We start from the raw sequence: 27,396 nt of genomic DNA, 5'->3' as shown, positions 1-27,396 counted from the left end.
TAAGCTGTGGAGAAATGTGTCTAATGGAACCTCTTGGTTACTTAGGCCAATACCTTCCTTGTGTAGAAAGCAAGTGAACAGGTCGTTAGCTAAGCCTGTTCCAGGCCCTGCAGGCGTATGTCAGTCAGTCCCTGAGTGGCTGGTCCATGGAGTAATAGTTTAACACACTGGACTGAGTAAATCAGATTTCCTTTTCTACTCTGATGTACTTGAAGAAAAATAATTATTTGTGCGGATGAAAGAGGCCAAAACTAACAGGACGAACTTCCAAACTTGAGATTTGCTAGATTGTTTTAATGTTTTCAGAAAAGGTTAAAGTTGCAAGACAGGTTTAAACTTTGTAAATGAGATGTTTGGTTTGTTCGACGGGTCCCCCTGCCCCGCCTGGTTCTCTCCCATGGGCTGACACAGGAGGTCCCCTAAGTCCTGAGTTCCGATCCACCCGTGCTTCTGCAGGGAGTAGGGCACTATGCAGGGGTTTGGGCCAGTTTGCAGAGAATGGAGGCCAAAAAACATCCCCTGATAAGTTTTGGTTTTCACTGTTCTAACTCGATGCCAGCTGGTGGGCCTGGCCTGGCGCACCAGGCATCTGGGGAGGCCTTTGGTATGGTCACCATGGCATGAGACTCATGGGACCCCAGCTCCAGGGGCAGGAAAAGGGCCTGGGGGAGGCAGGCCAAGAGGAGAGCGGGGTGCCCAGGTGATTCTCAGCCTGTGGACGGCTCTGAAACTGCCCGTAGACAAGGTTAGTCCAGTGGCAACGAGTGTTAGTTGGCAGGGGACATAAGAGAAGGGAGGCCCCTTCCCTGACTCCCGCCTCCCCTGAACCTAGAGCCCGTTGCCTGTGCAGGCACTGGGCTAAACTGCCTGGTTCTGGTTCAGCAACTCACCGAGTCCCTTTCGGCCCCATCTCTGCCTGATTCAAAGCCTTGGAATGTGGGATACGTCGCAGCCCTGGGCACGTACATCAGGGCAAGTTAGTGCACGGAGGAGCCCCTGACGCACACCTTCGACTGTGAAGGCAAGACCTTTGTACAGCTCTGGAAGCCTCTGCGCTTAGCAGGCACTCCGGCCGGCTGCTGCTCTCTGAGCTGGTGTCCCCACAGATCTAGGCTGTCCCAGCTCATCCCCGTGTATCCAAGTTAGTGTTCGGCTGTGCAGCCGTCGAGCCTCCAGGGCAGGGTCATTCACGTGGCACAGCCACTCACACGGTGCTCTCGCTGCCATGGTCCAAAATCTGAAGATGCGTCACTTGCGCGCTGGCACGTGAACAGTAAACATCTGCGGCTCAGTCCTTAGTGAAAATGTGGAAGGGACTGAAAGACACCTTCCTTGAGGAGTACCAAGCACTGAAAAGTTGGCCTAAACTGACATTTCCCTTCTCATCTTGGTTCCTCTACAAACCTCAGTACCGCATCTGGAGGCGAGGACCAGGGAAACGGGGCCGTGGGACTCCGACGGCAGGCGCTGAGAGCAGTGGCTCCGGAGCGCTTCTCCACAAGATCTTCACTTAAACCGAAGAATCTGCTAAAATTCTTTTGACTGACTTTTGTATATACTAAACTTATATTTAAAGCTTTTGTATGTTCTGGGCAAGTTTACTGCTCCTTCGATTTTGAGCACTTTGGTTTTTGTATCGTCTCTTGTGATGGCATTGAAACCTTTTCCTAGTGGCCCTATGAACTTACTTGTAGTTTTTTGTAATTGATGCCAACACTCTTACCACTCTTTTGTTGGTCTTTTGCAAAATCCAAGCTCCTTTTGAAACCAAATGAACTGACCATGAGCTGGCTTCAGGGAAGGACGTCCACAAGACCATGATGTGCTGGTAAAGTGCTGGAATGTTCCACCCTCTTAAATTCCTAAACAGTAAATATCAACCCTGACTTTTATTTAAATTATTTAAAATATTTTTTTCCTTGAGAGGAGTGGGAGGTGATGCCAGGATTATAAATGCATTTAACTTAAACTACGTTGCATCCTCTGGCACAGTACATTTGCTTTAGAAATGTGGTTTAATTTTGTTGCCATTTTATATATATAGTATTTTTATACCTTAGCGCTTATTCTTGATGGCATCTGTCAGATATTAGGAAGGATCAAAAATGGGAATTTTTCAAGTCATTCAATTTACTTGATGACCTCACCAGATACTTAAATCCAAGTGGTTTTAATATCTGGAAAACTGCAATTTAAAAGCTCCAAAATGACCACAGAAATGTAAACCCTCATTTATCAAAGGCGCTGGGCTGGCCTGTCCTCCCGCTGTGGATCGGCGCCTGGGGCTGCAGCCTGGGCCGGCCCAGAGGTTTGCCCCTCGGAACGACTGCCAAGCTCCAGTGCACAAGCCTCCCTTGGCCGCCATGTCCAGCATTTGGTCCTGTGTCTGTATGAGGTTTACAAATAAAGCTTCCATGTCCAATGTCTCCTTTTCAGTAGCACACCTGTCTTAGGCGCTCTGAAGCTGAGGGACAAGGCCCTGGTGTCCTGCTCTCGGGGTGCGGGGTCCCCTCTCCATAGGCGGCTTTGGTCCTGTGCTGTCACACATGGCCTGCAGCACCGGCCACCGGACTCCCCACTTGTTCGGGGCCTGTGAGCGTGGCCCAAGAAAAGCCCACCCCTGCAGTTAGGGGGCTGCAGCTACGCTGCACTCCCCTCCTGCTTCTGAACTGCTGAACGGTGAGGCCCCTTCCCCTAAGGACTCCAGAAACTCTCGGTACACTATACCCCATCCCAGGGCCTTCACCCCCGTTCTGCCCAGCCCTCTTCCCGTGAGGCAGGCTTTTGGAGACTTGGTGCAAACAGCGGGTAAGCCTTTCACAAGTGAGTTCTCGCTCAGACGTCTATAGCTGGGAGGCGGTCGTGAAGAAGAGCGGGACTGGGCCTGGCTAACGGTGCAGAGGGCCAGTGACGCTGTGCAGCTCCGGTCCCTGGGCGGTGGTTCTGGGCAGGGAGACAAGCTGTAGGCGGGCGCAGACCTTGTTCTCAGTGCAGTGAAAAGCCCGTGACTGGCCTGAAGCAAGATGACAGCAGGCTGGCGAGCTTTGGGAATGTGACATGGCATCTGTGTGGACGTGCATGAGGGGCACGGACAGAGGCAGGTGAGAGACAAAGGGCTTGGGCCTAAAGCTCAGCATCAGAGGGGAAAAGAGCCATGGGACATTCTGGAATTATGACCTATGGAGACTTCTTGGTGGAATTGAGGTTTAGAGTGAGGTGGAAAAGAAAAAGCAAGGATCGAGCCAAGTTAGAATTTTGGTGTGTTGAGTGTGGAGGGGTGGGGTGGGGGGCGGCCTGTGCCATCCCGAGGGCCATAGGCATTGAGAGAGGATGTGACGGGTGCACAGTGACCGTTTCAGAGCCCCAGGGCTGGAGCAGATGGGCGTCCTGGGAGGAGAGAGCTGTCCCCACGCTTCTGCAGAGGCACTTCGGGCAAGCTGAGGTGGTGGTATCAGGGTCAGAACGGAAGCTAGGCTGGCATAGGCTGCAGAATGAACGGAAAACAAGGACGGGCAAGCAAGAATAAGTTTTTTGAAGACATTTATAGAAAAATAAGGTCAGGGAAGGGATCTTTTTAAGTTAGGAAATGCTGGTGCGACTGGCCCGGAAACCCTAAGAGCTGGGCTGAAGGTCAGTGTTTGAGCATAAGCACAGGCCCTGAGGGTGGCAGGGAGGTGGGGGCGAGGGGGGCCTGCCAGTTCCCCGGGGCCTTCTGCACGTCCATCAGGAACAGCAGGAGCCAGCTGGCTTCACCCACGTGTGGTCTCGTCACCATCCTGCGGCAGAAAGGTAGGTAGTTCTGGGGTGGAACTCTGACCTGAGCAGGTGTGCCAGAGCAGGTGTGCAGTGGGCATGGCTGTGACCACCCATGCTCCTTGCTGGGTGGGCTGGACTCAGCAAACCCAAGCAACAGACAGCAGAAAAGGTTTTTGAAAATAAACATCAAGGTTCTAGTCCAGGGTCCTTAAACCCGAGGCTGTCAAAACACAGACCTTGTAGCCCTGTCTCCAGCCTCCAGGTCAGAAAATATGGGGTCTGAGAATCTGTGTTTCTAACAGGGTCCCAAATGACACCACTGGTCAGGGACCACGTTGAGGAGATGATGGCAGTGGGTGGTCGTAAGATAACCGGGATCGGATCAGCAGACACAGCTCCTCCTCACAGGCCCGCACCCCAGGCTCGCCTAAGGGCCACTCCCAGTGCCTGGGAGTCTAAGACGTGGGCGCTGGCTGGGCCCAGGCCTGGAAACAGGGCCAGGCCATTCTGCCCTGGGTGCAGGATGAGGAGGCCATGGCTCCTGGGGCCAGGAATGGGGACCCAGGCAACAGGTAGGAACTTTATTAGAGTTGCAGCCCAAAGGGCAGGCTATGCAGGCACAACCCAGCCCTGCGTCCCTACCAGGGTCCAGAGCAGCAAGCCTGCTGCTACCATGAGCTGAAATCCCCAAAACCGCGGCTGGGCTTTTTCTTGGCTACAGGGACAGCTGTACTGGTTGACGGTTCTTCCTCTGCTACACGTTTCCTGGGAAGAAAAGAACCAGACTCCAGCTGCCGTGGGGGTACCAGGCCCCGAGCTAGGAGTCACGTGCCTAGAAGTTACCCCCGACCCAGAGTCCCAGAGCCTGGACTGAGGCCCCCAGCACCCGCTCACTGCTTGATCCAGTGCCTGGTGTCCCTTCCCCTCGCCACCAGCGGGCTCTGACCTGTGGGCATCGGTAAGCATGTGGGGCGAGCCATGGAAATGGATGCCAGCCCCCACCCTACTCACGTGGCTGCCGGGTTGATGTACTTGCCCACCCCTTGGCGGTATGTGGGGGGGCCCTGGCTCCCTGGCTTGGGCTGGCTTTTCTTCACTGTGCTCTCTGGCGCCGCCTCCTGGAGCTGCGTCTTCTTCCGCTCCTCAGCAATCTGAGGCCGAGCAGGACAGCGGCTGTCCCGGAGCCCGGCCTGTCCCGGAGCCCGGCCTGTCCCCGAGCCCGGCCTGTCCCCGAGCCCCAAGCCCGGCCGGCTGGGTGGACGCCCCGGGGCCCCTCCCCACGTGGTCCACCCTCCTCACCTGAGCGTCAGCCTCCTCATAGGGGTCCACAAACACCGTGGTGGAGTCTATGCGGATCTCCTCCTACAGCGGGGGGGGGGGGGGGGGGGGGGGGGGCAAGTGAGCAGGGCCCACACCCCCGTGCCTGCCCAGCACCTAGCCAGAGGAGCAGACAGTGTTCTTCGGGGGTGCATACCTTAGGGCGGTCAGTTTTGGGGTCACTCTCCACATTCTCCATGGCTGTCAGTGTGTCAAAGCCTCCAACAACCCTGCAGCAGAGGGACAGGGCACCCATGAATGTGCCCAGCCCAGGGCACCCCAAAGGCCATGCCCCCGCAGCATGCCAGGAAGAGGGGCCGAGAGCGGGCGCAGGCTGCGGGCCCATGAAGGCCCCACACAGGCGAAGGGCACCAACAGACTAGATTCAGAAAGACCCACAGGCCGGGACAGGGCTTTGAGCCTAGAGAGGAAGCCGAGCTGACTGGCAGTGTTTTATTGGGACCCAGCACACCCACTGCTTCCGCACTGTGGCTGCTTTTCCGCTACAACCACAGAGCTGAGGAGTGTCACGGAGACCATGGGGCCACAAAGCTGGAAATACCACCTGGGCCTTCACAGGAAAAGCCTGCTGACCCCTGGACAAGAGGATGGAGAGAGAGAGACAGGAGGCAGCCCAGACGTGGGATTCAGCACCGTCCAAAGGAGAGCCCGAGGGGTTGACTGGGCAGCGCAGCGACCAGCAGGGCTGAGCGGGCCTCTCCTCAGCCAGCGTCCCCCACCCACCAGAGAAGCCCGAAGGCCCCCTTCTACACAGCCACGACCATGACAGGGACAGTCACAAGGACAGAGGAGTGGAGGTCCAGGCCTGGGGAAAGGCAGTGAGACACCCCATCTGGGAAAGGAAGCCGCACTCCCAACGCCCCAGACGTCACGCAGCAGCGTCTCTTACCGCCCAAAGATGGTGTGCTTCTTGTCGAGGTAAGCGCAGGAACGGAATGTGATAAAGCTGGGGGAGAGGACAGGAGAGTCAGGGAGAGCGTGACCGCTTCCTTGCCTGGCCTGCTTTGGCCCCCAAGGACACACACAAACCAGAACACACACACACACACACCAACCAGATCCCACTCGGGGAAGCTGCTCATTGTGTGCTGGGCCCACACACCCTGCCAGGGCAGGCTGTCACCGAGGCCTCCGGCTTCCCAGGAGAAGGTCCAGGGCATAGCCACCAGAAAGGGGCAGGCGAGGCTCTGCCTCCAGGCCCAGCCACTGCCAACTTCCTGTCGGGCAGATACTGTGCCCAGAGCCTGGAGGCAGAGGTTTCTCTGGAGAGGGCCCAAGTGGAAGACCAGAGCCCATTCCATCAAGAGACCGACTAAAGGACCAAGGACTCTGAACCAGAAAGGAGATGAGCAGGAAAGGGAATAAAGACACTGAGACGCAGGTACATGTACAGAAACACTGACCTAGAAAATGTTCACTTCTGATTTGGTATAAAAATGGATGGAATTAAAATCCCTGACTACATTAACGTGTGGATGGTTGGGGGTGACGAAGGGTCTTGTCTGGGAGGGAGGTAGACATATTAACTAGTAACTTCAGATTTTAAATAGATGTACTTGACTTAAGGCCAGAAGTAAAACATTTAACTTCCAAATGAAGAGAAAGAGGAAAAGAGGGAATAAAATATTTAAAAAGGGTAATCAGAAAGTACAAATTAAGATAATAGCAGTGTACTGACTAGAAAGTTAAGTACAGCACTTAAGGTTGTCAGGTTGAATTAAAATAAACCAAATCTAGGTTGTGCCATTAAAAAGACAGCCCTAAAACTTTAAGAATCTGAAAGGCTAAAAGGATAGAAGACGATATCAGATGAGAGGAAGGCAAAAACTGTTCCAGGGGCAGTTACCGTGCACGAAGCCATTCCCAGAGAAGCGGTGCAGGTGGAGAGGTCCTGCCTGCTGTTGCACAGCGCAAAGTCGAGGCAGAAGAAGGGGGAAAAAACAAGGCAGGAAATAGAAAAATAATGAAAGCAAAACAAAGATATGACAGAAAGTAAATAATGTCTAAAATTAGTTCTTTGAACTAGAAAGAAATTGAAATGACTAAGGACCAGCAAGCAGAGAAAAGGGAAACGCATGACCTTCCCATGTACAGACTCAAATGTCCTCACTGGTATAGAGAAAGACATGAAAGTGAGAAAGGAGAGAAAGAGAAAAGAAACCAGGAAGAAGAAGTTAAAGATGGAAACTGAAAATAATTAGAAGTAAAAACAGACAAGCCCTTCATAAACCATTAAGGAGGAAAGGAATGCAGATGTGTTCAGGAATGAGAAAGGAGACGTGAGCACAGGGGAGACACCAGGGAAACAAGTTTGGATGAATTAAATTCTGGCAAAATACAAACTACCCGGTTGGCCCCTGAAATGGAACCCGACTAAAGAATGAGCACAAATGATCTGCAAGCTGCCCTTGACCAGCGAACTTAACAAGCAGCTGTCTCCAGTTTAAGTTAAACTACCCCAGGCCATAAAGTCACAGCAGGCCACTGCACAAGGGCTGCACCCCGCTAACACTCAGCCCTGATCAGACCAGAGCAGGCTCCCGTATGAGGACAGTGGCACAGGGTCAAAAACAGTAGCCAGTGGAAAACCACAGCACAGCAAGAACCAGCCCGGGTTGACTCTAGGACAAAACCGTGACAGAAAGGCTGGTCGACCCAGAGATTACATCCACAAGATCTAGGAGAAAAAGAAAATCATATGACCATAGTAACAGATGCTAAGAGAAAAGCATCTGGAAATTCTACAACCTCTCCTAAAAACGTAGGCGCAACACTAATTTGATCACATGGGTAACCAGCATGTCACTTAGAAAAGAAGCTCATGTCCTCTCCCTCACAGGCCTGCTAGTGAGGTGACTGGTTCACACCAGAAAAACAGAGGGGACACCCCCTTGTGCTAATAAGTGGGAATATCTAGAAAACCCAAGACATTCTTAATAAAAACTATTGGAATTATAGGAGAATTTGATAAAGTGGCTAGATATGAAATAAACAGGTTCTCTATATGAGCAACAGAATTGGGGAAAAATTCCATTTATAAAAATGTCACAAATTATAAAACCCTTAAGGAGTAGGTTTATCTGGGACCCATGGGAAGAAAAATATAAAATCACACTGAAAGATATAAAACATATCCACAGGGAAAGTCAAGCCAAATTCCTCGGTGGAAGATGTCGTATACATGTCTCCTCTTCCAAAACATAGATGTCATGTCATTGCAGTTAGACTCCCACCAGAATTTTCAAAGCTCTAGATACAATGATCTTAAAGTTCAGATTAGAGAATAAACAGCCAAGTAAAGCCAAAAAGTGAAAACAGCGAGAGTGGACCTGCCTACAGGACTTGCTACAGAGAGCCGATAAAATCAAATAGGTAGAATATTGGTGCAGGAAGAGCCAACAGGCAGTGGACAGAATAGAGGCCAGGATGAGAACCCGATTTACATGGAAATGGAATATACTGGTGAGGAGAGGAGCTGGGAACCCTTGCACGCCTGAGGGGGAGTGTCTTCTCTGCAGGGCCCTCAGGAGGAGGACCCTGGTTAAGGAAGTACAGGACTTATGGGAAATCACCTGAAACTAGTCACCTCTAAGCTAGGGGACCGTGGGATATAAAAGGGTCCCCACGGGAGCGGCCCAGAGCCCCGAGTGGTCCCAGCCCCTCCCTGCTCCACCTGTGCCCGTGAGGCCTGGAGCCAACCAGTCAAACTTGACAGGTAAGAGAGCTCAGATGGGCAATCTCACTCTGCATAGTCAACAGCGAGGCTGCAATTTAACTGGGAAAAGGAGGGATTACTCTAGGAGTGATGTTAGAACAACCGGAAGAAAATAAAAATGCTTTGTTCACATTCATATGCAAAAATGTGTAAACATGTAATACAGAAATCAAATCTTCCCACCTCCAAGAAAAGTAAAGCCTTCCAAAAATTGCAAGAGAGCCCACATACAATTGAAGTGGGGAGACCCCCTTAAGTACAACTGAAAATGAGAGAGATACTGGAATATATGACATTTGAAAATATTGTGGTATCATTCCAACCAAATAAAAATATCTGGAAAAAATATTTGGAATACGGATGACTTATCTAAAAAGCTCTTAGCAAGAAAAATACAAACCACCTAATAATAAAAAGGGGGCAAAAATTAAAGGGTCGACAAAGGTACACATAGGAATTAAGGATTTTTCAAAACTGTAAATAATGAAACTTAGATGAAATCATAAAGCTCCTAGAGACGATGACTAGGCCAATTAAGAGATAAGACAGACCCCCAACTAGATGGAACACCCCCAAATTCCTCCAAGCCAGATGCTTCTGTGGGTCAATCCTATCTAACATCCAAGAAAGCTGCCACCGCAAAACACCCACACCGGCCTCCATCACCGGCCTCCACGTTGCCCAAATCAATCCCCTGCCCTGCCTTGGTCCATGGCCTGTGGCTCCTTCACAAAACACTCCTCCCACGGCCTCGCAGACACCCCTCCACCTCCGCCAGGCTGGGGCCAGCCACTCCTTTCCCCACACTTGCTCCTGGTGGGCCCCTCGCGCCCGCCTTTACATCTGGACATGGGGACGCCCAGGCCTGTACATCTAGCCCATCCCACCTCCTCAGCGCCCACTAGGACCCACCAGGACCAAACTGAGTGTGACATTTCAATGTTCAGGGCACAATTCCCTCACCAAGTCCTTCCATTTCTATACACCACAGCCAATGGCTGCTCACGCTGGACCTCGATTCCAGCTCCTCCTGCATAGCTGCTCTCTGCCACTCCCTGGCCCGGGCACCCGTGCCCACACCCACATCTGCTTCCTGTGGCACCTTCTCCTGGGAACTCCCGACATCTCTTCCTTCGCAGGCACGTGCCCCAAGGCGCAGTGCTGCCTGCTGCCTTGTTCTGTGTGCACAGAGGTGTACACGCCCGCGCCTGGGCAGGTCTGGGCCACGTCGCGTGAGGGCCACCTACCCAGGGGTGTGCTGCACATCTGCTGGATTGGATTCAGGTCAAGCACGACCTTCAGGGCAAGGCTGACAGGGAACCTGCAGGGAGCCCCAGCCGCCTCCCCATATCCATGCCATGGCGACCCAGCAACTCACAACTGAGACTTGTTGGTGTTGGGCCCCGAGTTGGCCATGCTGAGGATGCCCCGGCCCGTGTGCGAGAGGTTGGGCCGGAACTCGTCTCTGAAGGGTTTTCCCCAGTGCGACTCCCCACCTGGAAGAGCAAGGAGCACGGATGGCAGCAAGAACGGCTGGTCCTAGCCAAGCGCAGCCAGCAGGACACAGTCCAGCTCTGCAGATCTGCTGAGTTTCAAGGGGCGCTGGGCATGCCGGGGGGTGTCTGGGGTAGGGGCACCTGGGAGGGCAGCCTCATCACCAGTCCCCTCGGAACCCCTGCGTGGGCCTGGCCCTGAGGACAGGGAGTAAAAGGTGAAGGCTAAGTCGCTGCGCTCACATCACACAGGATGAGGGAGAGGGTCTGAGCCCAAGCAGCTGACAGGCTGAGGGGGGCTGTGAGAGGCGGCGGGGAGGCAGCTAGACGTCTGGGGCTGGGTGACACCTCCCTGTGGGCTCCCTGTAGCCTCCCTTGGTCGGCTGACAAAGGTGGGTACCCCGGAGGTGTGTGGTGTGGAGGCAACATGCTCCCACTTCCATCTATCATTCAGGCCTTACAACAATCTCAAAATGACAAACCAGGGACATGCCTGAGGTCGAAAAGCACATTGGTGGCTGTTCTATCAGATTCCACATCTCGGCATGGCCCCCACCCACCTACCCCCACAGCTGACAGGACAGTCACAGCTGCCCAGGGAGCCCCAGCACCAGCACGTACCTGTGCCTGTGCCGGTGGGGTCACCCCCCTGGATCTGCAAGAACAAAAGCCAGTGAGCAACCTGTACCCCATGACCTCACGACCCTCCGGCGGTTGCCCACCACACACTGCCCACTGACGGAAGCAATTCCCCGCCTGCCAGGCGGGCTCAAGGGGGTCTGAGCTGCTGGTGAGGACAGAGGCCCCCAAGGCCACTTCTCTACACAGCCCAGTGTGGCCGGGCTGGGGACTAAAGGGGGAGCATGCAGGTCCCCTGCCCGAGGAGAAGGGGCTCCCAGGTATGACAGGCGTCACTTCCAGGATTCACCGGGCCTTGTGCAGCCAGCGCTGACCCACATCACTCACCACAAAGTTCCTGATGGATCTGTGGAAGACGGTGCCATCGTAATACTGCTTCTTGCATAGCTTGATGAAGTTTTCGCAGGTTCTTGGTGTCTGCAAAATAGCCCAGATACTCCTGAGGCACGTAGCAGCCACTGAGAGGGTCACGAATGCCACGTGGGCCCTCCTCATGCAGCGGAAGAGGCTCAGCTGCCCGGCCCGGACATGGTAAGGACACTTGCAGCCGCTGAGCCCCAGAGCGACAGGGAGTCCCAAGCAGAGTGGCGGGGAAGCCCGACGCCTAGCGTGCTGGGTGTGTGCACAGCTGCCCAGACTCGGGCCAAGGAAACGCAGCACACGGCTGACCAGATCCCTTCTGGGGCCACACCTTCTAGAAGACAATTTTCTACTACAAGCACAACCTAAGTGCAGCTCCACGTATAAGAGCCCAGAAGTCCCCTGGGCAGGGAGAGGGATGGCTGCCACACCCACCATGTCACAGTGCAGCTCCAGATTGAGGTCGCCCCTGTTGGTGTGCAGCCGCACGTAGCCCTTCTTCTTCACAAACTGGTAGCGCAGCACGTCCTCGTCAATGGCGGCTGCAAGCAGAGGCCCAGCTCTGTGCCTGCTCTCAGCCTGGGGGCAGCCACACCCCATGCCAGGCACGAGGGCAGGAACATAGCCCCAGCTCTGGGGAGAGCCCAAGGGTCTGCCCTGGCTGAGCACAGGAGGAGGGGGTAGAGAGGGGCTCAGCAGTCAAGGAGGGGTGCTGGAAAAGCCTGCATCCAAGGTGGGAGAGGACTGAGGAGGGGAGTGGGGAGGGGAGGGCTGGTGCCTCGAGACGGTGGGGGCCTGATGGGCCGGAAACACAGAGGAAGAGGGCCTGGGGACCATGCCAACGGCAGCCTTGGTGGAGGGTTGTTGCCCGTGGGCAGCCTGGGTGGAGGGTGGAGGCCAAGGAGCATGCGTGTGTGTGGGGGGTCCCAGCAGGCAGGACATGGTGGGGGGAGGGCCTCCTGCTCCCGGCCTAGCCTCACTACACCCTCCTTCCTCCCAGACACAAACACAGTTTCAGAGGGACCGACCCTCCTGACCACTCTGGAGCTGCCTAAGAGCCCACAAAGCCAACATGACAGAACAATGCTGAAAAGGCAGGGGGGCAGGGCGCCTCCCTTAGCCATTATTAAGCAACTCCACTGGTGATGGAGGAGCGAAGGCAGCTACCTGCTTCATGCGTGGTCTCTGGAACCATGGCGGTGGAGGTGAAGGAGGCACTAACCTTCCCAGTGGAGTAGTGCGCCTGCCAAGAAAACCACGTCAGCACATCAGTGGTGCCCTGAGAGGCTGGTGGGGGACATGGAAGCTACGTGTCCCCAGTGCTCAGGGCCTGCTTGGCACCTCTCCTCCAGGAAGGCACCCTGGCCACCACCCACAGACACCAGCAGGAACCTCCTGGGGGACAGGACCGCTCAGCCCACACTTGCCTCTCCCTAAGGGCCTAAGGAACAAGGGACTCTAGTTTCTCTTTACAGGTTTTAAGTTGCTACAATAAACATTATATTTTTAATCAGGAAAATATAAGCCCCAATAAATATTTTTTTATCCTAGGCAGAGGGAAAAAATAAAGAGGGATTTCTCCCCACCAGAAGGAAGTACACCAAAACAAACTTTCTTTTCTTACTTTTGCCAATTTTCCTCAGAGCCTTGCCTCCCTGCCCCCAAAGCCCCAGTTCGCCAGGCCCTGCCTGAAGAGGGGAAGGGACAGCTTTGGGGCCCAACAGGCCAGGGCACAAATCCTGGTGCCACCACTGCTAACTGAGGCCTCAGGGCCAACTACTGGGTGTTGTGAGAAATGAATGTGCCTGCCCAGGCGCGGGGGGTACTACGCAGCCCCAGGCACCACTTGTTCCCTCCCCTCAGCACCATAGTACCCCTAAAACACCCCTGCCGTGTCTCTCTGGGTTTACTCTGGGCACCAAGTAACCAGCTCTGTACCTCAGTGACTCTGCACCCCAAGGGACATCCCCTCCCTGCCACCCACAGACCGAATGCCTGAGGCGATGTCACGTAGTACCACCAGAGCCACCAGGCAGCTGGCCACCCAGCATGTCCCTTCCCGGCTGCCCAGCTTGGGCCAGAGCACAATGCAGACCCTCCACGGCAGGGGCCACCTTCCCTGTGTGGCCCCAGCACACCTGTCTGTCAACCCCAGCCTCCTCAGTACAGCTATCCTCTGGGCCCCCAGGGGCACCTCAGTTCTGGAGCTCCCAGTCGCCTCCCCTCCAAATGTATCCCAGAACCACTCTGACAGGCAAGGTGGCTGAGCTGGCAGCTGTGCGGCCCTCCACCTACTCACAGCATTCAACTTGTCCACCTTCTTCTTCTCCGGGACTTTCATGGTGGCCGCCAGGACCTCATCCCCTTTGAACTCCCTGTAGAGCTCCTGCAGTGTCTCTCGAGTCTCAGCATTTGTGTTTTTCAAATAATACGATGGGTCCTGTTTGGCCTTTTCTTCATCTACAAAACAGCATGGTGGCCCTGAGCAGCTGAACACCCAGGAATGTCCCCAGATGTGTCACGGGGACAAGAGTCCAGAGCCAACTGCAACAGCGGGAGCCCCGAGGCCAGGACATCGGCCAGCCTCCCTCACAGTGACACCTTGTACAGTAGTTGCTACAAACGCAGGGAGGCACCTGTGGAGGGAGAGCGCGAGGAAGCAGCCCGGCAGGGCAGCAGTCTACCCGCATGGCTCCCGCTGGAGTCGGCTTCGGTCTCTGTTCCCCAATAGTGTCTAGAAACCAGCCGGCACCACCGGATCCCAGTGGTGGTGACCGGCCAGCTAAGCAGTACCCACATTCACCACCCCTCACGGGACCCGCCTACCTGCCTACCCACGTGTCCCTGCAGTGGGAACAGAGACAATTCTCAGGAGCGAGGACAGGGCCCCATCCAGACACCTGAGGGCCCCTGGAGCTGAGTCGTGAGTGGGGAAGAGGCAGCGGCCAGGCCTCCCCCACGAGGCTGTGGGCACCTGGGTGTAAAGGCCCAGCTGGCACCCACGTTACACCCCTGTAGGTGGGTGTTGGCCAGGGTAGTCCTGTCAACTTCAGCACAAGAGAAGGGGAACATCAGCTCAGGAAATTCCAGAGCTACCTAGGCGTGAGCGAGACTGGCCCCAGGAAGGAGGGGCTTCGCCCAGGGAGCACTGACCTATTCCCTCCAACTCTGGCCCCCGCACCAGCTCTGGCCGTACGTACCTGGATCTGTCATTTTCATGTTATTCTTAACATGAAAGAAGTTGGAGACGTTGAATTTGTCCAAATTGGTGGGGTCCTGCAACAAAAAGAAGAGGCGCAGCAGAGTGAGCCCAGCACCATAGGTGGGTCCTGGGCTGTGGCCACGTGGTTGCTTCAGGCAGCAAAGCATGGACAGGTAGCATGAGGGTCCTGTGGCCAGGAGGGGAGAGATGCCGTCTGTCCTGTGGCTGCCCGGAGGCCTTGAGGGTTGAGCAGGCAACAGGGGCACCAGGAGTGGGGGGAGGGCTCTGCCCCAGGCAGAGCCACGAGCAGCAGTGGGGTGGGGACAGTGGCACCAATGGCGAGCTGCCCACCAATCTGCATCCGTTTCTCTACAGCACACAGCTGACACGCATCCCTTGTTATGCAGCCACAGGACGGATGGAGTCTTCTGGAGGGGACGTGGGCAGGCATGGGGCGCCCACCTTAAGGCCTCCCACATGCAGCCCTGCACTCCCTTCAGCCTGGCTGCCAGGCACAGACCCCACAGTGCTCGGGCCCTGGGGACAGCAAGCCCACCCCTTTGGAGGGAACATACGCTGACCTCCCATTACAATGCGACAAGCCACAGAAGGGAACAGCCTCCAGATTTTCTCAGTCCATGTTTTTCATTAACTCACTCAGGGTTCTCTGACACCTACAGGGGTGCCCTATGCCCAACACTGGGGTACAGATCACACACCAGCCCCCACTCTCAGGGGTGGGAGGAGAGTCAGGACTGCAAAAGGGGCCGCTCGGATGCCAAGATGGCACTGGGGGCAGAGATGAGGGGCCCTGACACAAGAGGGGACAGGCATCAAAGGGGGAGATCTGAGAGCCAGACTGAGGAAGTGGCATGTGCAAAGGCCCAGGTGACTGAGCACAGGGAGGGCAGGAGATGGGGGCACTGCCAATAGCAGCGGGGGAACTGCAACCAGTCAGGTGGCAAGGAGGCCACCGAGCCTGGATAGAGAGGTGGGGTTGGCAGAGGGGAGCCATGCCAAGGTCCTCGGGGTGGTCCCTCCTGAGAACAATAGTGGGAAGGGACACCCACCTGGAGGGTGATGATGTCCTGCTGGGAGAAGGGCTCGTCGGTCAGCAGATCTCGAAAGTTCTTGGCCTTGATATTTAGCTGCTCCACTGCCTAGAGCCAAGGGGAAGCCAGCTGTTACAATGCCTGTCCCCAACCCGGCCCTGGGAGCCCATGAGTCCAGGCGACGGCACCATTCCAGCAGTCAGGAAAAGGATGGGACAACCATGTACCCACCACAGGCTCATAGCAACAGCCCAGCCACTGGGGGTGGGGCTTGCTGAGCCCCAAAGACTCTAATTCCTCCCTCTGAGCAAGGCTCCTCACAGGACACGCATATGACACACGTCTTACACATCAGCAAACAAGCTCAACGAGGCCGCCCATCTTTACCAAGCCCCCTTCCATTCATGCCCGCTTCAGGCACACGTCACTCCGAGTCATTAGGGCAGCACTGGCCACCCAGACCCTACCAACAGCCAGGGACAGGCATGAAAACAGCTCAGGGAGGACTTTCCCAAAATGTGGGGCCCACAGCCCTGCTGTCTGTGCCCTCCGCCGGTACACCCAGGGCAGGAGGGCTGCTGTGGAAACCGGGTCTCCTCTTCCCCACACCCACCCCGCAGCCCGCATCCAGTCCTCCTGGGGACTCCGCCAGGAGCTGGGGCTCAGCTCTCCCCTCGAAGCGCTGGAGCTTGCCCTCAGGGCACAGGCTCCCTCCCAGGGCCTGGCCCGTAAGTCTGCACAAGATCCTGTGAGGATCCCTGGGTACAAAAGAACTACCTGGGTTTCAGGTGCGGAGGCCACAGCAAGGCCCCGCCTTTCCTGGACTGTGCCAGCAGCTCTCAGAATGTCAGCTCCATGGAGACCAGCTGTGCCCGCTGCCCAGCCCAGGGTTCCCCAGAGCACAGCCCTGAAGAGCCTGATGCCACACAGGCCCCGAGAACCCACCTCGTAGGCGTAGACGTTCCCGCTGGTCCTGATGGCCACGATGTGGGTGTTGTTGGTGAACACGGTGAAGAGCACTGGGCAGTGGTACTTGTCTAGCGAGAAGGCACAGAAGCAAGTTGGAACCAGGCCCCAGGTCAGCTCAACGGAGGCGGAGCCCTGCGTCAGCAGGCCCACTGCAGGGGCCCAGGGGCGCAGCCGCCTGCTCGAGCCCCGCCTCCAATACCCCCTAGGAAACTCCTGCTCACAGGTGTCCGCTCCATCAGCCCGCAGCCCGTCGCTGCTGACCACTGCCCCAGCCTCTTCCTCCCCCTCACACCCTGTGACACTCCTCACCCTGTCTCCTGGGTTATTGCAACAAACTCCTGCTTCCTGCCCCTGCCCTGGGGCAGTCCTGGGGCTGTATGATCAGTGGTGAGGAGAAGACCAGCCCAAGAGCCACCTGGCAAATCTGTCAGCTACCCCACACCCACTGCCCGGCTGCCCGCCCTGGGCCGCAGCCTGCACAGCTTCTGCCTCCAGCCACGAGCAGACCAGAGCCACATGGCCCACCTGTGCCCACAGAGGCCACCAAAGGCCCACATGGCCCGACTGCTTCTGTGGGAAGAAGTACCCAAAACCCAAGGATTTTCCCCTCCACCATCACCTATAGAAACTACCTGGACCTTTAAGGAAAAATTACATTACGTCTTTGAGAAATTAAAAGCAAGTGTCCAGCCTGATCAGAAAGGATTGGTTCTGCAGAGAACCTGGTGAGAGGCAGCGGCTGGGTTCTGCAGGCCAGGCCTTGAGTCCGCTGTAGAAGACATCCCTTACCTTCGCTGTTCTTTGCAAAGTTAAGCTTGATCAGGGACCGCCCATCCAGTTTCTAAAAGAAGTAGAATTAATAATTAATAATAACGAAGAAGTGGCTGATATGAAGAACTGCTGAGGCTGGGTGTCACAGACGAAATGGAAAAATCCCTGACTGTCCAAGCCTCCGCAGCTGTAGGCAAGAGGGTAAGGCGCAGGTGGTGACCTGGAGGTCCCAAGACACAACAATCAACCTGGATAAGGGGGCTGCACAACGAACCCCAGCTTCTGAGCCAGCAAACCAACCCTGGACACAGGAGTAGGACCCAGGCTGGAGGCCGTGGCCAAGGGAAAGCTTTGTTTATACACTCTGTGATGTTCACACAGTTTTATAGCAAGCACTGATTATTTCTGAAATTAAAAACTGGGTGGTGTTTACCTCATTCTTCTGTCATATGACTATTTAAGAAGGATAAAACTCTAAAAAGTAGGGGGAACAGGAATAAACGCACCCAAATGTTAAGAGCAACTGTGATGGGATCCTCTCTTTTTCAATGTTTCTATAATGTGTCTGAAATATACCTGTTCTACAGGAAACTTCACAATGAAACAAAGTCCAGGCAGCCAGAGGAAAGAAGCCATCCAGGTGTGGAGGCCTCAGCGGAATGAATGAGGGCAACTGAATAAATAAAGAAACGGGCCCAAGCTGCAGCACGAGGGAAGGAGAGAGACCTCTGAGAAGTAAAGGGACCAGGAGAACACAGGGATGATCAAGACCTGTGGGCACACAGGGGGTTTATGGCGAAGGCATGCAGAGTGGGGAGAAAAGGACAATAAGCTAGAACTTGACCCCGGGGATCTCTTCCTGAGCAGCACAGAACCTGTGACACTGGGCCTGAATGCACGACACATAAAAAGCTGCTTAACCTAACTCACAATAAAAATACAAATTAAAACAATATTTTTGCCCACAAGTAGCAAAAAACACAAAGAAACAGATGCTATCCCATGTTGCCAAGGGTATGGGGAAACAGGCATTTTCTTTCACACACTGCTGTTAGGAGTTGAAACAGGTGTAACTTAAGACGGAAATCTGCCAGCGACCAGACCCAAAACCGCACCTCCCCATACCCAGCAGTCCCGGGAGAACGCTCAGTGAAAGCCTAGAGAAGTGTGTACAAGGGTGCTCCCAACCGACCGCTGTTTGCAACAGCAGGCCACTTCTGATCCCCTGCAGGCCCCCACAAGAGGGCGTACACAGGCACCACAGGACGAGGCAGGGCTGTCTGCACTGCCAAACTCGGATCTCTGACACACTGGGGAGCGAAAGCAAGGTACAGAGGGGTGCACGCATGGGACGGCACCTGCGGCCCAAGGGAAGATGATGGACGCCTGCACACAAAGGTGCACTCGTAGGGGACATTTCTGGAAAGGAATGGGTGTGGAGAGGGGCAGACAGTCCCTTCACTGTGCCACATGAATGGTCTTCTCCCACGCTCGTGTGTACACGAAAACCACAGAACCAAAGGAGAGGTGAGAGGACAGCGTTCAGCCGCATCGTTTAAATTCCTGCACAGCACCTACCTCGCCATTGCTGGGGTTGGTCCCATACTTCTTAAGCCACGGGACGATGTTCCTGAAGGGAAGAGAACACAGTATCAGCGTGGGGGCGGGTGTAGCCTGGTGGCGACAGCACCCACCCACAGTCCAGGAGGCTGCTTCCGGGGACAGACGTGAAGGGGCTTCACCTGCCTCACATCTGCTCACAGGAGCCAAGCAGTTGCGCGCCTTACCTTGTCAAAGGAAGGAGGGGATATTTCTGGATCCAAAGGCTTCTAAGTATGTTCAGGGTTTTTATTGCCGTTACGTATAAACAACACAAACCAGCAAAAAAAAGACGTACATAAATGTTGCTGTGTCCATACAATGAGACACTGGGCCATCATCAAAATTATAACTTCCAGAGACTTCTGAATGACATGGGGGAAAAGCTCCCATCATGACTGAGTAGAGAATGGATTCAGAACTATCTTCATGGCATTATCTCAACCATGTCACCACAAATAAACTCACAAACAAGACGAGTATAAGCATTGACAGTGGTTATCCCAGTTAGTGCAATTATGGGAAATTTTTCCTTTCCTTTTACAGTATTTTCCAATTTTTCTAAAATAAGTCTGAACCATGAGAAAATTACATAAGCTAACTTCTGTGGGAACATAAAACTGAGCATAATGTTTCAAAATACTGCACTGGAAAAGTATGCAGCCTGATCAGGGCTCTGCTTTCATAAAGTCAAAAGTACTCAGTTCATTAACATTCCAAAACAGGTACACAGGTGCCCATCAGAACACTAGGACCCACACAGCGGGAGGTCAGTGCCACGCCAGGAGGACAGTAGCGCAGTCCGCAAAGCTGCCCGCCCCAGATCACAGCAGCGTTGCTTCCTCCTCCTCTCTGAGGCCCTGGCAGTCCCTCCTGGGTCCCCCAGAGGCCCACCCAGGGCTCTCGAGGCTGCCGGGACCTCAGCATGGCCTGGCTTGGCACTGCCTGGAACCGCAAATCCTCCAGCGTGCCCCACATTCCCTTCCTGAGTGGGTGTCAACAACCTCACCCCGTGTGTTAGCTCAAAAGTTAAGAAACAACTCACAGCAAGTCGAAGACAACGCCTTCCGGGGTGCAGACCGGGTAGGTGAAGGGCTGCAGAGAGAGACTGAGAAAGGACACGGTCACTCCCGGTCATGCAGTGGGCTGGCCAGGTCACTCCCACGGGGCCCCTGTGACTTCTCCCTCGGCCCCTCCCTCATTCAGTCATTCCTTCAACAATTCTGGCGCTCTCCTCCACAGCCGGGGGTGGGTGCCCGCACGGAGGTGACTCCCACATCCCTGCCCCCTCAGGAGCTCCCAGTACAAACCGGTAAGTACAAGGCAAGGGCTCCAAGAGGTGGTGAGGGGACTTTGGGACAAGAGTAACCTGGTCCTCCTCACACCCTCTGCTGTGACACGTAATACACAGGTAATCACAGTCAAGCCCAAAAGAGGTCCCTGGAGGTGGCCTAGGTGAGGCAGGACTGGAATTCGCTCCCCAAAACCTCACCTAGCAGGCATGACCAGGCCACATTTTTCTACTGAGAACTGTCCTCTCCCATCTCAAGAGACTTTAGTGGGGCTCTCATGGTCTGGGGGTGCCCTGCCTGCTCCTGACCACAGAGTGTGAACCCAGTTCTCCCCACATTTCTCCAAGAGGGGGGCATGTAACTCAGGCAAGACCTGAGTCCCTGGGAGCCCTGGGTAAATTCTGATATGTGGATGGCGGGGTAGAGGGGCCTACAGAGGCCCAGACTGCCACAGGCCGTTTGCCACCTCGCAAAGGGTTTCCTTAGGAAAAGCAGAGTCCACAAATGAAGGGAGACTGTAGCTGGTAGATTTCCTTAAGCCAGTACCTTTTTTTCTTGCATAGGGTTTCTGTCACTAACCATCAAGAACACTGGATGAGCTGGCTTGTTTATACACTGGTCACCTGTAAGTTTGGTGAGCACAGGTCCCCAGGACCTGGACAGCCTGGCAGTATGGAGGTTACCTCCCACATGCTGCCTTCATGGGGCAACCTCACCACCTCCCTCTCTGACCTAGTGGCGCTGCGGTTGGGCTGAGGACTGACCAGAGCAGGACCTGTCATCCTAGCAGGTTCCAAGCAGCAAGAAATGTACATGCATCCTCTGGGGAGCTAAAGGGCAAATTCTCAAAGCCCACGGTTACCCAGAGCCCAAGGTAGTTCAAATGGGCGAGACACAGATCAGAGTCTTCTTAGAGAACTGGGAACAAAGGATGGAAGTATTTCCATAAAACTAATCCATACCCAATCCGAGTAAGACATTGTCATGAGGCTGATGACAAAGCCTGGTGGGGGTGGGGAGAAATCCAACCAATGACACCTGGGCCTCACTTGTTCACCCTCCCTGAGCAAGTGCATCTGCAGGAAAAGCCCTCACACACATACTGCGTGGGAGCCTCCCGGGGGCGCCTGGGCAGATCCAGCGGCTGAACCCCTCGGCCTTCCCTGCACCCTCACCGGCCCTGTTATCTGGCTGACCTGCCTCAGCTGGCGTGCTGGGTCACCAGGAGAGCTCTGTCAGCTCTCAAGGCTCCCCCGACCTATGGAAGCAGAACTTGGGGGGCTGGGGGAGGAGGCCATAAAGACATGCATGTGTCCAGGGCAGAGATGACCATGGCTTGAGTTTGGGGAAACGCAGGCCCAAGGGGATCACCAGCCCTGCCCACCCCCACCACCCCCAATGTGTTGGGGTTCATTAGTCCTAGCCCCACTTTTCCAAAAGACCCACCTGCTGTTCATACACATACCAACTGGGGTGGGAAGAAGCATTTGACTGGCTCTGCAGCTGGGTGCCTCCCTACCCCTAGCAGTGAGCTGCGTTCTCGGGGAAGGGAGAAGGGGCTCACGGTACCATGACTATTGCTGCTACTGTTACTACTTAGACTCTGGACCAAAAGCACAGCGTGAAAGGCACTGGCCTGGAGTAGACCACTGGGTTCAAGCCTCAGTGGGACCACTTCCTGGATGGGACACCTGGGCAAGGAACTTCACTCTTCTAAGCACGGATTCTCTCAACTGTAAAATATGCTTAACGTCAGAGTCTACCTACCTTAGAAGGTAAAAATGGGGTGAAAAAGACCATGCACATAAACACAGACAGAATAAGCGGAAAATAATCATTAGTTCATATCATTGCTGGGTCACCTTCTCCCAATTCAGGGACGAGCTGGGTGGGGGAATGCAGACAGAACCCACATCTGCATCTCCAAGGATTAGATTCATTGCCAAATAACTAAGTATGAGAGAATTATTACAAGGGAAAGATTAAACTCTCAAAACTCTTACCTGCAGTGGTCAAAAGGTAAACGACGAAAATTTGTTTGTGGGATATCTGTTTAAAATGAAAATAAAAGACAGAAAGTTTATTCTGTAAAAAATTTCACATTATGTGTTCCAACAATTCAATGACATTTTAATAAAAAGTTCATGTAAATTACCTAGTGCAGCAATTGCTGTGAATTAAAAACCTTTCAATAGATAGAACCAAAACACATAGGGTATATCAGTTAAGAATTTAAGAGGAAAAAGCACATACAGGCATAACTCGGAGATACTGAGGGTTCGGCTCCAGACCACAATAAAGCAAATATCACAATGAACTAAGTCACACGAATTTTGGGGTTTCCCAGTGCATGCAAAAGTTATGTTTATACTATACTGTATTAAATGTGCAATAGCATTATGTCTAAAAAAATGTACTGCACGTACTTTAATTAAATAATACTTCATCGCTAAAAAATGCTAACCATCATCTGGGCCTTCAGTGAGTTGTAATGTTTTTGCTGATCAAGGGTTGTGCCTCAGTGTTGATCGCTGCTGACTGATCAGCGGGGTGGTTGCTGAAGGTTGGGGGGCTGTGGCAATTTCTTAAAATAAGACAACAGTGAAGTTGTGTTGCATTGATTGACTCCCTTTCACGAACAATTTCTCTGTAGCATGTGATACTGTTTGATAGCATTTACCCACAGAGCTTTCAAAATCGGAGTTCAATCCTCTCAAACCCCACTGCTGCTTTATCACTAAATTTATGTAAAATTCTAAATCCTTTGTTATCATTTCAACAATCTTCACAGCATCGTCACCAGTAGAATCCATCTCAAAAAGCAACTTCTCATCCATTAAAGTTTTATAAGATTATAGTAATTTAGTCAGATCTTCAGGATCCATTTCTATTTCTAGTTTTCTTGCTATTTTTACCACATCTGCAGTTATTTCCTCCACTAAAGTCTTGAACCTCTCAAAATCATCTGTAAGGATTGGAATCAACTTCTTTGAAATGCCTATTAATGTTGATATTTTGACCTCTTCCCATGAATCACAACTGTTATTAATGGCATCTGGAATGGTAAATCCTTTCCAGAAGGTTTTCAATTTACTTTGCCCAGATCTATCAGAGGAATCCCCAATACATTTCGTAAGGCTATAGCAGCGATAGCCTTACGAAATGTATTTCTTAAATAATAAGACTTAAAAGTTGAAATGACTCCCTGATCGATGCACTGCAGAATGGATGTTGTTAGCAGGCATGAAAACGACATTAATTTCATTCTCTTGGGTGACCAAGCGCATTGTGAATGAGCAGTAATATTTTGAAAGGAATCTTTTCTTTTGAGCAGCGAGTCTCAACAGTGGGCTTCTAATATTCAGTAAACCATGTCGTAAACAGATGTGCTATCATCCAGGCTTTGTTGTTCCATTTATAGAACAGAGGCAGAGTAGATTTAGCATAATTCTTAAGGATCCTAGGATTTCTGGAATGGTAAATGAGCACCAACTTCAACTTAAAGTACCAGCTGCATAAGTCCCTACCAAGAGAGTCAACCTGTCCCTTGAAGTGATGAAGTCAGGCACTGGCTTCTCTCTAGCTATGAAAATCCCAGATGGCATCTTCTTCCAATATAAAGTTGTTTCATCTACAATCAAAAATCTGGGGCCGGCCCGGTGGCTCAGGCAGTTAGAGCTCCATGCTCCTGACTCCGAAGGCTGCCCGTTCGATTCCCACATGGGCCAGTGGGCTCTCAACCACAAGGTTGCCAGTTCAACTCCTCAAGTCCCGCTAGGGATGGTGGGCTCCGCACCCTGCAACTAAAAATTGAACACGGCACCTTGAGCTGAGCTGCCACTGAGCTCCCGGATGGCTCAGTTGGTTGGAGCGTGTCCTCTCAACCACAAGGTTGCCACTTTGATTCCTTGAGTCCCACAAGGGATGGCGGGCTGTGCCCCCTGCAACTAGCAACGGCAACTGGACCTGGAGCTAAGCTGAGCCCTCCATAACTAAGACTGAAAGGACAACAACTTGAAGCTGAACCGCACCCTCCACAACTAAGATCAAAAGGACAACAAATTGACTTGGAAAAAAGTCCTGGAAGTACACAGTGTTCCCGAATAAAATCCTGTTCCCCTTCCCCAATTTAAAAAAAAAAAAAAAATCTGTTGTTCAGTGTATGAAGTCACCTTTATTAATTATCTTAGCTAGATCTCTGGATACCTTCTTGCAACTTTCACATTAGTTAGGACTTGCTACTTTACCCTGCACTTTTATGTTATGGAGACAGCTTCTTTCCTTAAACCTCATGAACCAACCTTTGCTAGCTTCCATCTTTTCTTCTACAGCTTCTTTACCCTCTCAGCCTTCAAAGAATTGAAGACAGTTAGGGACTTGCTCTGGATTAAACTTTGGCTTAAGAGAATGTTGTGGCTGGTTTGATCTTCTATCCAGACCACTAAAACTTTTTCCCTATCAGCAATAAGGCTGCTTTGCTTTCTTATTTGTGTGTTGGCTGAAGTAGCACTTTTCATTTCCTTTTTGTTGCATTCACAACTTAGCTAATTGGTGCAAGAGGCTTAGCTTTCGGCCTATCTCGTCTTTCCACCTGCCTTCCTCACTAAACTTAACCATTTCTAGATTTTAATTTAAAGTGAGAGACATGCAGCTCTTCCTTTTATTGGAACATTTAGAGGCCATTGTAGGGTTATTAATTGGTCTAATTTCAAAACTATTGTGTCTCAGGGAACAGGGAGGCCCAAAGAGAGGGAAAGAAATGGAGAAAGGCCAGTTGGTGGAGCAGTCAGAGCACACAACATTTATTAAGTTTGCCATTTTATGCGGGCATGGTTCACAGTGCCTCAAAACAATTATAATAGTGACATCAAAGATCACTGATCACAGATCACCATAACAAATATAATAATGAAAAAGTTAGAAGTATTGTGAGAATTACCAAAATGTGACACAGAGACAGGGAGTGAACAAATGCAGTTGGAAAAACAGCACCCATAGACTTGCTCAAAAACGCAATATCTTCAAAGCACAGTAAAGCAAGGTATGCCTGCCTGCATTAATTTGATAGAGAAAAGAACGTTATTTTAACCCATGTTAAAAAACAAAACAAAAAACCCACCACTAAAATTAAACCGTTTCTCATATGTTTAGTGTATTTCTTCTTTTCTGAATTTTCTGTGTCCACAGCCCATGTGTCTCTATAAGTGTCCATATTCTTGTTAATTGTTCATTTTTACAGGTTCATTGTATAGTGAGGATATCATTTTTTAATTACACCCCCACACATACTGAGGGGAACAGAAGGATTTTATGCCTTACCTGGTTTTTTGCCACCATAAAAATGAGTATATTCAGCACAGGTAATGTACCTGAAAAAGAGAGAGAGAATTGTACTACCATCCTCTTTATAGAGAGGACAGAGTTTCTGGAAGTAATGGATAACTGAATCATTTCAATCATTCAGCAAATGCCTATTAAACACCTACTCTATGTCAGGCACACAATGATAAACAAAAACAGACCTGGGGATACACAAATTGGTAAACAAATACAAACAGTCGTGCTTTGCTCTGAAGGAAATGAACTAAAACTAATAGGTGGGTTAGTGATGAGAAGGAGCTAGCCCTGTGAAGATGTGGGAGAAGAGCTTTCCAGGCCGAGGGAGCAAGCAGGCCTAGCGTGCATAAAAGCCCTGAGGCACAAAAAGCTGTTGTGTTCCCAAACAAGGGCAAAGTCACTGAAAAAGAGTGTGCATGGAGGCATGTGGCAGCAGATGAAGAAACAGGTCACAGTGGTCTGATCACGGGGGGCCTGGCAGGCCGTGTAAGGACTGGATTTGTGGGATGGAAAGCTGTTGGAGGGTTTGGGGCAAGGCCTTGATAGGATCTACCGTCTGTCCTCAAAGCATCACTGACTGCTGCGCGTAAAGGGACAAGCAAAAGAGGCAGCAGAAATCCAGTGACTACAACGGTCCAAGAAGGAGTTGGCATAAACTCCACCTATGTGGAAATTGGTGGACCAGAATGGTCAGTTTCTGGAAGAGCCAGCAGGACTTAAGATGGACTAGAGGAAGAGAGAGCTGAGGGAAAGAGGCAACAAGGCTAACTCCCAGACTTCTGACCTGACAAACTGAGTAGCTATGTGACCACTGAGATAGGGAAGGTGGCGGAGGGGCAGGCTCTGGCGCTGAAAATCAAGAGTTTGGGGCATATTAAATTTGAGACGCCTGTCAGACCTCCAAGTGGAGATGTGGAGTAAGCAGCTGACTACTGCAAGACTGGAGAGATCACCCAGGGAGAATGTAAACGGAGACAACACCAGGGGGATGTCGACCTATGAGTTCTGGGAGAGGGGAGGATCCAGCACAGGAGTCTGAGAAAAGAGAAGCCACTGAGGTAGACTGGAATTAAAGAGCAGCTACCAAATGGGCTTCCAAAGGAGAGGGGTGGTCAACTGCTGTTGACAAGGCCCACAAACAGAGGACTGAGAATTGACCACTCGATTTAGCAACAGAGAAGTTACTGGGATCCTGATAAGAGTAGTACAAAGGGGCGAAAGCCTGACTGGAGCGGTTTCAAGAGACAGCAGAAAACAGCAAGTAGATACAGGTCTTTCACGTTAAGAAACATGGTGGCAACTGGAAGGGAATTCGGGCAAGGTTAGTTCGTTTTAAACGGGAAGATTCTGTAGCATGTGTGTCGGCTGATCGCCGCGAACCAGCACACAGCGAGAGACTGGAGGTGAAGAGAGAGGAATTAATTCGGGAGCAGAACTCGCGGGTGGACAGGCGGGCGGTCCGGGACAAAAGCTAAGTCGCAGGGACGGTGCCCGCGCGGCGCCGAAGCGGTGGGAGGGCCGCGCTCAGGTGAGGACACCTGCGGTACATTAGAGCCGGGATTTCGAGAGACCTCGGCGGCTGGGTAAGAAGCGGCGGCGTCCTGGAGGAAACGACATCAGAGAGGGACCCTGGGGACCAGCTCTGAGGGAGAAAGGGGGGCGGCGCTGAGTGCGGGACAGGCGAAGACTGAGGCAGAGTGGGCCTCGCTGCCGGCTGAGGCTCAACTTACATCTTGTCCTTCTGATGCTGTCGCTTCCCCATGGCGGCGGCAGAGGCAGTGGCAGGAGCCGGGAGCGCAGAAAAACAACAGACAACTCAGTCCGCGGTGTCTCAGCGGAGCTCCATAACTACTTCCGGGTCCGTCCCGGAAGC

At 52.7% G+C, this 27,396-nt stretch overlaps 1 protein-coding gene across 4 annotated transcripts; it reads right to left on the bottom strand.

The window, feature by feature from the left end:
- Positions 1 to 297: 297 nt before the first annotated feature.
- PPIL2 (peptidylprolyl isomerase like 2) lies at positions 298 to 27,396 on the bottom strand. Of its 4 annotated transcripts, none has more exons than XM_074321769.1 (21): positions 27,254 to 27,396; positions 25,506 to 25,555; positions 22,190 to 22,235; positions 19,940 to 20,002; positions 18,874 to 18,925; positions 17,314 to 17,365; positions 16,501 to 16,592; positions 15,574 to 15,663; positions 14,502 to 14,577; positions 13,601 to 13,761; positions 12,469 to 12,544; positions 11,737 to 11,843; positions 11,269 to 11,358; positions 10,924 to 10,957; positions 10,188 to 10,305; positions 5,984 to 6,040; positions 5,231 to 5,303; positions 5,056 to 5,118; positions 4,768 to 4,907; positions 4,399 to 4,521; positions 298 to 3,484 (listed from the first exon to the last, which is right to left on the bottom strand). In XM_074321769.1, the coding sequence occupies exons 1-20, from the start codon at positions 27,283 to 27,285 to the stop codon at positions 4,425 to 4,427; spliced, it is 1,569 nt and encodes a 522-aa protein (XP_074177870.1). In that variant the 5' UTR covers positions 27,286 to 27,396; the 3' UTR covers positions 298 to 3,484; positions 4,399 to 4,424. The 4 variants fall into 4 exon arrangements, with proteins under 4 accessions (XP_074177870.1, XP_074177869.1, XP_074177867.1 ...); XM_074321768.1 differs by lacking the exon at positions 298 to 3,484 and adding an exon at positions 3,524 to 3,817; XM_074321766.1 differs by lacking the exon at positions 298 to 3,484 and adding an exon at positions 3,524 to 3,776.

Source organism: Rhinolophus sinicus, linkage group LG16, assembly GCF_036562045.2.
Source record: "Rhinolophus sinicus isolate RSC01 linkage group LG16, ASM3656204v1, whole genome shotgun sequence".
NCBI lineage: Eukaryota > Metazoa > Chordata > Mammalia > Chiroptera > Rhinolophidae > Rhinolophus > Rhinolophus sinicus.
This window is presented reverse-complemented; position numbering and strand designations above follow the sequence as displayed.